The sequence below is a fragment of the Macrobrachium nipponense genome, chromosome 35, assembly GCF_015104395.2.
Source record: "Macrobrachium nipponense isolate FS-2020 chromosome 35, ASM1510439v2, whole genome shotgun sequence".
Taxonomy (NCBI): domain Eukaryota; kingdom Metazoa; phylum Arthropoda; class Malacostraca; order Decapoda; family Palaemonidae; genus Macrobrachium; species Macrobrachium nipponense.
In genome coordinates, this window is record NC_061096.1 from 26,325,399 (window position 1) to 26,339,066 (window position 13,668).

The window sequence follows — 13,668 nt, forward strand, 5'->3', positions numbered from 1 at the left end:
GCATCGGTGACTAACAATATTTTATTTGTTTGGTCTCTCAGCATAACTCTTTAAAGGGCGGAAGGTCACGTGACTTCCCGGATGCTTGGACAACTTGCCTCTACTGATTCCGAACCAGTCAGTCGGCAGCTGTCAGAGCGCCCGATGTCAGGTACGAACTATGCTGTGGACTTAGTTCGGTTGTTCCAGAGCAATCATTACTTCGTCTTAATAGCTTGTCAGTATGAGTACTGTACATAACCAAAGTCGAGAAGAGGGATAGGTCATACGACTATTCCCTTCTTTTCGTCTTAGGTAACTGCATGACTTCTCTTGAGAAGTCAAGCACAAAGGGATGGGGATTTGTGACGCTCGATTTCGTACCGATCTTCGTAGCGAAGACTCAGAACCCTTCGGTAACTGACGATTGGTTCGAGTCCTTCACAATACCCTCCCTAATGGACGTCACCCGCCTCCGATACGAAGGCTATGCTGCTATTTGTCTGTGAAGGTGCGACGGAGCTGTCTGAAGAAAACTCGACACCAGGATGAGTGTGGACACCTCTTCATCATTCTCAATCCGCGTTCCGCAAGAACTTCTCCGTGGCGCAGGTAATGAAGGCAGGCGCCTGGTCCAACCGGACCGCATGCACCTCCTTCTACCTTCAGGATATTGCCCACAGTTCCTTGGATCTTTTTCCTTGGGACCGTGGTGGTTGCTCAACACGTTGTGTAGTTAACCCAGACACCCTCGCAGGCTGAACAGCATCGAGTCCTGGTGTGACCGTAAGAATGGATGAGGAATGAGAGTGTGACTGGCTCCTCTTCCCATCTTTTTCTTCCCTCTACCTTTGGGTAGGAGGGACACGGTCGTCACCCTGCTGGGTAAGGACGAGATGCAGGTGAGCTACTCAATAGAGCACCATCCTATCCCTTTCAGTAGGGATAGGAGTAAATATCCACCACTTCCTCCAACAAGGGGGAGGAAGTGGATGCCAAATTGAGACAAACCCATCATTTTATGATTGTCTCTTGCAAACAGGAACAAGTTCTTGCTTGCTGGTACGAAGAGATACGCTTGCCTCTCTCTTAGTACTTGGCCCAGAGGTCTGACCATTGATCCTGCGGTGCACCACCCCGATCAATCGGACAGAGGTTTGGATCCCTCCCTTGCTCTTACGACCAGGGAGGCACTCCAGGGTTGGACGAACACCAGTCTGTTCACCAAAAAGACTCAGATTCCTCCCACCAAGAAGTGAGTCTTCCTATTGTTAAAGGACCGAGGGTTTGTATTACGTATCGGAACAAATGACAATTTGTCGAAAATTGCATTTTTCCTAACTATACAAAACCTGAGGTCCTTTACAAATAGTCCCACCTCATGCCACCCCTCACTCGCAAACTTTTGCATGGGCCTAAAGCAAAAGTGATTCTTCACCTCTCGGGCGCGCAGGCGCGCGCACGATCGACAAGCATTTAACTACCGTTCTCCCCTTGTTCGAAGCTTACGACCGTCCCAGCTGCCGCTAGTTACCTTCCTATTGTTAAAGGACCTCAGGTTTGTATAGTTAGGAAAAATGCAATTTTCGACAAATTGTCATATTCGGAGGTGTACAATTGTTCATTGTTCACCCCGGATTAGCAGATGTATTGAAAGACATCGCCTACTCCCACACCTGCCAGCTCTACTTCCAAACGTTCAGCCCATGAGAAGCAGTTCTTCAAGCGGCTCTCCCCTGTGTTTCATTACTGAAGAACGCCCCGCTTCATTGCACAACGGACAGCAATGAATAAATGGCGGTTAGCGTTTTCAGTCATTTGTAAGCACAGGTTTAGAATCTTGAGATTCCTTCTCTCGATTCAGCTGGAAGACGTAGGTTGCATTCATTGCCTACCTTCGTCTTCAACGTCACATAGTGTTGTTTCTCCTTAAGCTGAGATTCAACGTCTATGAGATTTTCTTGCCATCAGGGACCTCGGTCTTTTGAAGGCAATTGACTTTCGCCTTTTGAGCTTATGCATTAAGAGAATCATCGCCGCGCCGTCCGGCATCGGTGACTAACAAATATTTTATTTGTTGGTCTCTCAGCATAACTCTTTAAAGGGCGAAGGTCACGTGATACCAGGATGCTTGGGACAACTTGCCTCTACTGATTCCGAACCAGTCAGTCGGCAGCTGTCAGAGCGCCCGAGTCAGTTACGAACTATGCTGTGGACTTAGTTCGGTTGTTCCAGAGCAATCATTACTTCGTCTTAATAGCTTGTCAGTATGAGTACTGTACATAACCAAAGTCGAGAAGAGGGATAGGTCATACGACTATTCCCTTCTTTTCGTCTTAGGTAACTGCATGACTTCTCTTGAGAAGTCAAGCACCAAAGGGATGGGGATTTGTGACGCTCGATTTCGTACCGATCTTCGTAGCGAAGACTCAGAACCCTTCGGTAACTGACATTGGTTCGAGCTCCTTCACAATACCCTCCCTAATGGACGTCACCGCCTCCGATACGAAGGCTATGCTGCTTTGTCCTGTGAAGGTGCGACGGAGCTGTCTGAAGAAACTCGACACCCAGGATGAGTGTGGACGCCTCTTCATCATTCTCTCGCGTTCCGCAAGAACTTCTCCGTGGCGCAGGTAATGAAGGCAGGCGCCTGGTCCAACCGGACCGCATGACACCTCCTTTACCTTACCTTAGGATATTGCCCACAGTTCCTTGGATCTTTTTCCTTGGGAACCGTGGTTGGTTGCTCAACACGTTGTGTAGTTAACCCAGACCCTCGCAGGCTGAACAGCATCGAGTCCTGGTGTGACCGTAAGAATGGATGAGGAATGAGAGTGTGACTGGCTCCTCTTCCCATCTTTTTCTTCCCTCTACCTTTGGGTAGAGGGACACGGTCGTCACCCTGCTGGGTAAGGACGAGATGCAGGTGAGCTACTCAATAGAGCACCATCCTATCCCTTTCAGTAGGGATAGGAGTAAATATCCACCCCACTTCCTCCAACAAGGGGGGGGGGGTGGCAAGTGGATGCCAAATTGAGACAAACCCATCATTTTATGATTGTCTCTTGCAACAGGAACAAGTTCTTGCTTGCTGGTACGAAGAGATACGCTTGCCTCTCTCTTAGTACTTGGCCCAGAGGTCTGACCATTGATCCTGCGGTGCACACCCCGATCAATCGGACAGAGGTTTGGATCCCTCCCTTGCTCTTACGACCAGGGAGGCACTCCAGGGTTGGACGAACACCAGTCTGTTCACCAAAAGACTCAGATTCCTCCCACCAAGAAGTGAGTCTTCCTATTGTTAAAGACCGAGGGTTTGTATTACGTATCGGAACAAATGACAATTTGTCGAAAATTGCATTTTTCCTAACTATACAAACCTGAGGTCCCCTTTACATATAGTCCCAACTCATGCCACCCCTCACTCTGCAACTTTTTGCATGGGCCTAAAGCAAAAGTGATTCTTCACCTCTCGGTCGCGCGGGAGCCGCGCACGATCGGACAAGCAGTTAACTACCGTTCTCCCCTTGTTCGACAGCTTACGACCGTCCCAGCTGCCGCTAGTTACCTTCCTATTGTTAAAGGACCTCAGGTTTGTATAGTTAGGAAAAATGCAATTTTCGACAAATTGTCATTTTAAACTGAAATTTTTATTTCTATGTATTCATTATGTTATTGTACAGGCATTTATTTTGTATATTTTAGCATTTGTTTTATGTGATCTTGCACCTTTCTGTTTTTTTTTTTTTATTATTGTGGCTGATGATGGAATGCCGGAACTGCGTTTTTGCAGCTGTAAAGTACGTACTGTTTAGCCAAACATCTTGTAAATAAGACAATGCGTTTAACATGATTAAGCTTTTAAATTATTTATATATTGTACATTTCATTACTGCTTATTATTTTATATATCTTAACATTTGTTTTGATGTGATTTGGCACTTTTTCATTGAGTTCTGTTTTATATGGTGTTTTAACATTTGGTACTAACCAATGTAAAGACATATAAACTGAATTAAGTTGATTTTTATTTTTTGTGTTAATTTTTAACAAAAACTACCATTACATCAAAATCCCTTTACTAGAAGCTACATAACTGGAGGTATTATTTTATTGTGTTTTCAGACAGGTTTGACTTGAGAAACGGCCTGTTAGGCTTATGAGCCTTTTTCTCTATCAGTAAAAAAAATTATTTTCTTTGAGATACAGCTGTCAGCTTTTCAAGTGAAATGTTTAAATATCAAAACATATGTTTTATATCACACAGAAGTGGGTAGTTTCATTTTTAACTTTTTCTTCTGATACAGGTTGATTCTAAGTCGTACAATAGTTTTCCATCTCATGGTAACACCAAAACTTATCGACATCATATGCGTGACCAAAAAATCCGGAAGTATTACGACCTGAAGCATGTTGCTCAGATGCGAGTAGCTATAACTAATGTGATGGAGGCCACACTGGAATCAGCATTCCAGCTGATCCTGCAGCTCTATATTGTTGGTACTCGATATACAGAATTAGACAAGGTAGGAGTTTATTATTTTCATGCTATTAAACGTTGTTTCATGTCGGTTGTGCCTAGTGTTTAGAATCCTTTCTTCAGTTATATTGCATTTTTTCACCAGTAGCCTTTAAATCATCAGTAGCCCACATCTGAAGGAGTGACGCAAACTTCAGTACTCAGGGTACATGAAAGGGCTAATAATAAGTAATTTCTTAGTGTGTGTGATGAAACAAATAAAAAATAGTTATTGTAATATTTTTAGTGGGTTAAAATCACTAAATCTTAAACAAAAAATTTTATACCATTCAACTTACCTGTCAGATATATACATAGCTATTACTCCGTCGTCCGACAGAAATTCGAATTTCGCGGCACACGCGGCAGGTAGGTCAGGTGATCTACCACCCCGCCGCTGGGTGGCGGGAATAGGAACCATACCCGTTTTCTAATTCATATTTTTTCTGTCGCTTGGAATGTAAACAACGTTTGCAGTTCCTCCTGATGGATTTTCGTGTTTCATCGCCATCGATCGTCCTGGGCTAACTTTTACAGGGAAGTAATGGATCTTTGGTTCGGCATACGCTTTTGTTAACTTTTAGAATTTTTTGATAAAATTAACTTCGAAAATTTAGAAGATTAGTGACGTGTAACTACCGAAGTTTTCGGTAGACACTCATCCACTTTCACGAAAGTGAATTACTTATATTTATTCATTAATACAAATAAGTGGTAGTGTTTGATTGAGGAAATGGATATCTTTCTTCCTAGTTGGGGAAGTCAGAAAGTAACTATCCTTTAGAAGCTTCATTAGCTCTTGTGTTAACGAGCAATTATAGTAGTAACAGTACTAGTAGTTGTTGCATCCTCATCATCTTCTTACTCCGCAGAATCTACAATATCATATTTGCAAATTGTAGACTTTGGATATATTTCAAATCGAACTCTTAGAACGTAAGAAGTGAATATAGTGTTTTCCCCCATTACAATGGAGGGTGCGTCTGATCGGCTCTGTCTCGCTCTCAGGTCTAGACCTCTTCCAAGCTCACAAGCCCAGAGGAGAAGGAATGTCGAAAACCGTAAGGAGGTTTCAGAGAATCCCCACCGGTCAGGCGTCCCCTCGGCAGGTTCTGTAGAGCGTCCCAGACTGCCAGGGATAGCCATTGGAAAGGCATCCTAAAAACAGTGTTTCCATCCCTTCCCTTTTATGCCTACGGTTCCTCGATGGATAGAAGAACTTCAAATGAATGAAATTGGCGAAGATCCTCGTATAATGCCTTCTGGTAGAATTATTCAAAATGAGAATGACATTAATCGATCCACCTTTCGGAATCAGGCGACGATTTAGCGCCTTCTAATATTAGAGATCATTCGATAACTTTTGTGATAAAGTCATTGTTCGAACACTTTTTTTTTTTCGCAACTAGACGAGAGCGCTATCCCATGGGGGTATGAAATTGTTATTTCAACATAAGATTCCCCATCGGTGCATTTTTAGATATAAATCTATTATGATGAGAACGATTTAGGTTGTTTGTCAATCGAATGAATTATATGGATCTCGTTGAGTGATAAAGCATATATGTATGACTTTTAAGCTTCTAGCTCCTACCACGCTTAGGACAAATCGCCTTAGGACTACGGTATGGCAAGGCATAGACACATACCGAAAATTTATGCTATATGGTCAAGTGAAATCCTTACAAAATTTCCTAAATTAATACGGTTTACCTTAATGTAACAGTATTATAGAGGATTCTATTACGCTAGAGTATGAGTTATATGATGCTATCGTGTCTTCGAGAAGTGATCGGAGAAGCATATCTTTATTGGTGGATTGAGAGTAGGATAGAACATTTTTCTTCGTGTTAGAAGAGGTTTCCATGAATTACCAGTACCCTTCTAGGACTTTCCTAGAAAGGAATAGGTTTAAAAGAATTGTTTAGAGGACACCTATTTAGTTTCTAGACTTGTCGAAGTCTCGTTAGCTTAATTATGCTTATATAAAAACTTCCTGAAGTTCGATAATAATTTATAAGATTCCTTTATTTAATGGAGTAACTGGCAACTCTGGAAAGGGAAGGCCAGACTGCTTTCGCGTTGAATGAAGACCAACGCAGTCGCAGTACCTTCTTGTTCTCAGTCGTGAGAGGTCGTTTACAGCTCTCTCTCCTGCGGAATGGGATAACTAACCGTATCTCTTCCCTACAATCGTGGTCTTAGCCTCGGATTGAGGGAATACTGAAGCTATCATAAATAAAATATTGTCTGCCTTTTGTTAGGAATCTTTCAATAAGAAGGATATTACAACCTTTCAATGCTGTTTACCGTAGGTAACATGATTAAAGGATTCTAATGCAGCAGAACATGATATTATTTAATGCACTCATACTTACGAAAGCATGACTTATTAGAATACATACTTAGTGAGAAGAGAGATGTAATAGAGATTCACTTCAAGACTACGGTATGGTTAAGTCTTTCGAGAAAGGACACAACCGTATTTAGAATCGGATATTGCGCAGAAGTTGTATGTCGTGGATGGGAAACATTCTTTTAGTGGGAAATGGTTTCCCTGAAGGGATTATACTACGTATATAAAAGTTTTTCATAATAAGAACGGAATTAACATATGAAAGGATGTCGGGTACATAAAGACACAGATGTTCTGGCACATAACATAAAGATAATTAGTAGGAGGCGCCAGCCTGGCGCAGATGCGCCACCCTGGCGCAAGTTGCGCCATCCTGGCGCAAGTTGCGCCATCCTGGCGCAAATTGCGCCAGCTTGGTGCAATAAGCCTAGAGCACCATCCAAAATATTTCTCGTTTCAGCGAGTTATTAAACAAAAACAATGCAAGAATTTGCGAGTCCGTGAGAACCTCGATCGACGATAATAACTGTTAAAGTATGTCTAACATTTATTGCAAAGAGTTGTGAGAACCTGCGAGAAGTCTTCTTCATAGATCTCTTAGCAAGAAGACGACGAACAGTCTTCATGTAGACTGCTTCCTTTTCCTCAAACCATGCCATAAGGAATCATAAGCGCCAGCCAGACGCCTGGCTCTAACTAGAAAATAATTAGTTAATAGATATACCTTAGAGCAAATTATGCTTTCCTACATAGAGCTGGGAAGTTACTCAGTCCCTCACACTGGAGTGGTCCTTCTCGTTCAGGAAAAAAGGGGGGGGGGATACGGAAGAATTAGCCGAGGAAAGAATAATTCCCCTTCCGATATACTCGTATTAGAGGAAAATTGAGAAGAAACATCCAACTATGGAAGTACTGTAGAATTATAGGATTCTTGCAGCACCTCTTCTTATTTTGATATCGAGATTTTCTGACCAAGGTTGCAAGTAATAGGCATAAAGGCTCCAGCCAGGCCTTAACCAGGCGATAGGCGCCAGCTAAAAACCAAACGATAGCGCCAACCAGGGGCGCGAGGCGTCCGCCAGCCGCGAGGCCAGCCATCGCGACGCAGCCAGGCACAGGCTCCAGCCAGGCCTTAACCAGGCGATAGCGCCAGCTAGGCGCGAACGGCGTCAGCCAGGTCGGCGGAGCGCCCAGGCTTTAACCAGACGATAGGCGAAACCAGGAGCGGAGGCGTCAGCCAGGCGCGAGCGCAGCCAGGCGCGATGCGCCAAGCCAAGGCACGAGGCGTCAGCCAGGCGCGAGAAGCAGCCAGGCGCGAAGCGCCAGCAGGCGCGAAGCGGCAGCCAGGCGCGAAGCGCCAGCAAGGAGCGAAGCGCCAGCCAGGCGCAAGACATCAGGATCTCCAATTTCTCAGTATTTGGAGATAGACTTTCCAAGAGTTTCCTCTTTGAGAACTGACACAAGATCAGTTTTTTCCTGACAGTGACACAAGTTGCGCACAGGCGGCCGTGGCCCTTGTCAGGATTAACTGAAATTGCGGAAGTCTCTAACAAGAACAGACTTCTCATGTCAGTTAACATAGTGGTCGCGTGAGCGACTTCTTTCCTGGCAAGAGGAGTTGTTTTGGGAGAAACTCTTTTTGCCAGATCAACCCTCTACTGACAATTATTCTAGATATCGCACAGGCGAACGATAGTACGTGTCAGGATAAGTGGGTTCTTCTGCTTTATAGACCTTTACATGGTGAAGAGAACTGATATCTTTAGAGGTCTCTCGCTTTCCTCAACCTTATGAGACAAGTGATAGAAAATATATCGGACTCATAAGTTAATCTGGGTGCAGGTTTAGAAAGACCTTGGCAACCCTTTTTTATTGCACGTTTCGGCTAGTCCCTTGAACCATGCAGCTCCTCTCTCCTCTTTCATTGTTATTAACAGGATGTTATATTATCCTACTCCCATGTAAACATATAACAAGGGAGACCTTGTAATGTTTTGGTACTGGAAAAGACTCGTAGGAGCTCTCGGTACTATTGGGTGAGAGGCTCTTTCAAGTATCTGAACCGTACATTACGGCTGATGTCCTAGTATAGGAATCTTGAATGATTCTCCTCGATCCTGGATCAGTTAGTAGGAGAATAGGATAATAATAATTTGTTTTGCAGAATAACGATGATAGAATTTTTCCATTCTCTCGTTGCCCAGGCACGAGGACAGGAAGAAAGAATATAAGAGAGAGGTAGCAATATACGCCATCTTTATGTTTATAGAAAGGGGAATGAAATTTAGTTTTTTTTTTTTTCCCTAAAAGATAAACTCTTTACAGAATGTAAGACAAAGGGCATCAAAGAAAGAGAGGATATATGTTATGCCTCATTTTAGACTTAGTGAGGTTGGATTCTCAGAGGTCACGTTCTTCTCACAGCAGGTTTTGGAAGTCTTTTCCAAGACAGTCTGAATATTCTTTCAACATCTATTTTAAATGGACCTTAACAACCTCTCCACTCTGAGTCTGTCTGCGTGCAGACTGACCAGAAGTGGACATGAATGAGAGGATGTTTCAAGGTAATGACAGTAGTCATGGATAAGATATATAATTACTGCAGATCGTGCTTGAGGGAATGAGGAAACTGTCCTCTTCCGATACCTCTGTGAACCACATAGCGGTTTTTTCTTCCCTTTCAGAGGGAAGAATTACCTTTGTATATATCTGCTATCAAAGAACGCAGTAAAAGGCTATACTCTGTCTCTATAAAGGGAATTGGAGATGGCAGAGCATTAAGATCTTCGGGATCTTACACAATACCAATACCTCTATACGACAAGACTTGGAGATCTTATAGTTACAATGGGATCCTATTTGGGCCTCAGATTCCGTGTTCTGACAAGATGGAACTGCTCCTCATCAATGTTTCTCTTGGTACTAATCGACCAAAAGGACGAGTGAGATTTTGGGCTTGAAATCTGGAATCAAATTCTAGAAAGACTCGGTAATGGGTTCCTGCCAGCATGGTATGTTTGGCAAAAGAACTATAACCTTTTTTTTCCTGGATCAACGCTTTCAGATAAAGGATTCGTTGTCCAGGCAATGTATTTACGTTGTTATCTACAAAAGAAGATAAGATTTAAACGTTTGCTGACAGGGTCTTTGGAATACGATGAGGGCTCAAAACTACTTCCCAGAAGGTTCGAAGAGATATATTTAAAGAGCTAGAAATTGGGAATCCTCCCAATTTCAGCTCAGAGTCTCCTTAAACTTCCAGGCTCTTTCCCTGCCTTCGTGCAAGGATAGGGAAGATTTTGCAACGAGAGAACTTATCAACATGTAGGAAGAGTGCTCGTTAGCAACTGAAGTATCAAGTATGATCCTCCTCGGAGGAAGACTGGTCTCTCGGACTATTAGATTTCCTATCGTCTACTGGATGTAGCCGACTAAATTACCTCCCCTTGTTGCAGAGGCCATAAGCTCAAAGTGAAAGAATTTCTTCCACCCTTTTCCTTTCTCCTGATAAACGATTGTGGATGTTCAGACTTTCGGACAATGTAGCGCCAATCAGGCGCCAAATGCCAAACAGGTGTAAAGACGCCAGAGCAAGACAGTCCAATTAAACACTGTCATTGTCTGATGAGGAGAAGGAGTAGGCCTCCAATCTGGCGCAGATGCGCTAGAGGCGAATAAATCAGGCAAATAAAGTGTCCGAGGTGGACATCGCCAGTTTTCATCGAGACTCTTAACAAGCTCGAATCTCCAGCAAGTGGGGAGAAGTCAGCCAGGCGCGAGGCGCCAGGCAAGCGAAGCACCAGCCAGACGCGAGGCGCCAGCCAGGCGCGAGACGCCAGGCAGGCGCGAGGCGCCAGGCAGGCGCGAGGCGCCAGGCAGGCGCGAGGCGCCAGCCAGGCGCGAGGCGCCAGCCAAGGCGCGAGACGCCAGGCAGGCGCGAGGCTCCAGCCAGGCGCGAGGCTCCAGCCAGGCGCGAGGCTCCAGCCAGGCGCGAGGCTCCAGCCAGGCGCGAGGCTCCAGCCAGGCGCGATGGCTCCAGCCAGGCGCGAGGCTCCAGCCAGGCGGGCGAGGCTCCACCAAGCCAGGAGCGAGGCTCCAGCCAGGCGCGAGGCTCCAGCCAGGCGCGAGGCTCCAGCCAGGCGCGAGGCTCCAGCCAGGCGCGATGGCTCCAGCCAGGCGCGAGGCTCCAGCAGGAGCGAGGCGCCAGTCAGGGGCGAGGCGCCAGGCAGGCGCGAGGCGCCAGGCAGGCGCGAGGCGCCAGGCAGGCGCGAGGCGCCAGTCAAGCGCGAGGCTCCAGTCAGGCGCGAGGCGCCAGCCAGGCGCGAGGCGCCAGCCAGGGGCGAGGCGCGAGGCGCCAGCCAGGCGCAAGCCAGGCTCTGGGCTTCATCTAGAAGAGATCTGTTGCAAAGAAAGCCCTGGTCTTCTTTGGAAGAGTGGAATCTCTAAAGCACTTCTTGTGTAACTTGACGTTTCCTTCAAACAGCTAAGAATTAAAAGCGCTTGAAGTGCGAGCTTTTAACAATTCTCGTTCTTTCCATAACAATATGTCGTGAGAGTCATATTAGCTGTATAGCGGGAGATGCAACTCTGTTGTTGACTTCTCTTTGCACGAAGGAGATCAAGTGGGCCTATGAGAGATCCTTCTCTCTTTGTTATACGTGTCCACGGATGCGTTGCTGGGATAGGGAGCCGACACTGATCCTTAACTAGTGAATTAAAATTTTTTATTTTTTATTTTTTATTTTTAACATAAGTGTATTATTTTCTGGGGTTATTTGAAATGAGTTTGGGGATAGCTCTTTTCAAATTAAGCACAAACCCTCGTGTTAGGATCAGGTGATCGGGATCGGTGTTGTGCTCCTTAAATTATGCCAATAGGCATTGGTGTATTGTCATGTAAGTGGATAAGACCCCATTGACAAATGACCACTAGATTCTGTCAAGTAACGGGATAAGACCCATTGACAGATCTACAAGAACTCTTAGCCATAGGTCACATCCTCGCTGAGGCTCTTGAGACGAAGCAGACTACTAGCAATAGCTAGGAAGTCGACCCTTCGTCTAAACACATAGGAACCAAGGTTTTATTTATTTATTACCTACAACGTATGTTGTTTACCTGTCTATTCAGTAATAGCTGTCTTTTACCCTCCACCAATGGTGTGAATCAGCTATGTATATATCTGACAGGTAAGTTGAATGTATAAAAAATGATATTGTTATGATACAATAAAGTTTTATACATACTTACCTGGCAGAGATATACAATTAAATGGCCCACCCAGCCTCCCCTCAGGAGACAGCTGGAAGAAAAAATATGAATTAGAAAACGGGTATGGTTCCTATTCCCGCCACCCAGCGGCGGGGTGGTAGATCACCTGACCTACCTGCCGCGTGTGCCGCGAAATTCGAATTTCTGTCGGACGACGGAGTAATAGCTATGTATATATCTGCCAGGTAAGTATATATAAAACTTTATTGTATCATAACAATATCATTCCCCTTACAACCTACATAGAATTTTACATACTGTTATTACTGTCATTGGGATTGTATAAGTGTTTTATTTTCATCTTTCTTGTTGTTACAGGTGAAGGATGTAACTCTTGGGTCTATTCTGTCCCTCTCTGATCGAGGGTCTGAGACACAGCTATCAAAGCAAGTGTTCTCTGTTTTGATATCACTGGTTTCACTGACTTGGTCTTTCACCTCTTACCATCGTTTCTCGAAACTAGGTGGTCTCACCATCCTCAATGCCTTGCCATTGCTTTTTGCCATCTTCTTTCAGGTATGTATCATATAATACACAGTAAATCTCAGTATGCAGTATATAATATGTCTGTTACAAGTAAGAGTATCATGTAAAAACGACTTGTAGTTCAAGATGGATATTATAACAAAATAGCTTCTATATATTATATTTATTTGTTGATAAAGGTATCCTTTGGGAAACAATTCTTTAAAATAGTAACTGTTTTCATGGAACTCATTTAAGTACCTGATTATGAGGCTGTAACTTTGCAGTTTATCTGATCTTCAGATCGTTTTTGGAATTCTAGAATGTAAAATGCATTGAGAATGTGTTTTTCGTATTTCATTTACAGGTTGTTTCTCGGGCCATAGCTTGCACTCTGTTCACTCTGGCGTACACATGGAAAGTCTTTGTTGTTTTAGGTATACATTTTGTGGTGGTCCTCGTATTCAAGTTGAAATTAGAGGAAAGGTGAGTGTTACTGCTAACTGATTTTGTTAGTTTGATGAATGGAAAATGTAGTTTGTTTGATTTTCTTTTTTATTTTCTTTCTCGAACAATTTACAGTTTACTACAATTTTTGAATATGAGTTCATGTTCAGTTAGTAGTTTCTAAGCATGAAGCTCAACTTGAAAACTTTTTATGTGTGGCTCTTACTAGTTTTCTCATATCTAGTAGACTTTGTACTCACTTTTATAAGGATGCAGTGAAAGATTAATTGTACCTATAGAAGTATGTTGAGGAACTGAAATGATGATGGCAAGAGAATTCTTTTGCTGGGCTATTCTCTTCATAGTTATGCCCACACCCTGATCCCGTTTATGGAACAGTTCATGAAAGTGATAGTCTTCATTCGAATTCTGTGTAGAAATGAGCTTCCATAAGATTATGTTGTTATTATGATTTCTGCAAGAGTAAAACACAGTCCAAATTTTTCCGGTTTATCTTCAAATATTTACAATTTTATAACTTGTAAAAAACTTACAATTCAGATGTACTTGTCTTGCAGTTGTTATTCAGAGGGAAAAACCAACATTGAATTTATTTGTAAAAGCCACAAA

The 13,668-nt window shown here is 43.7% G+C and overlaps 1 protein-coding gene across 7 annotated transcripts in view; it reads left to right on the forward strand.

The window, feature by feature from the left end:
* Positions 1-13,668, forward strand: part of LOC135208498 (uncharacterized) — a 136,424-nt gene that overhangs the window by 96,712 nt on the left and 26,044 nt on the right. For all 7 annotated transcript variants that reach the window (XM_064240742.1, XM_064240743.1, XM_064240744.1 and 4 more), the window contains 3 exons: positions 4,287-4,505; positions 12,445-12,642; positions 12,959-13,077. In XM_064240742.1, coding sequence (XP_064096812.1) covers positions 4,287-4,505; positions 12,445-12,642; positions 12,959-13,077 — 536 coding nt within the window. The remainder of the gene's footprint in view (positions 1-4,286; positions 4,506-12,444; positions 12,643-12,958; positions 13,078-13,668) is intronic.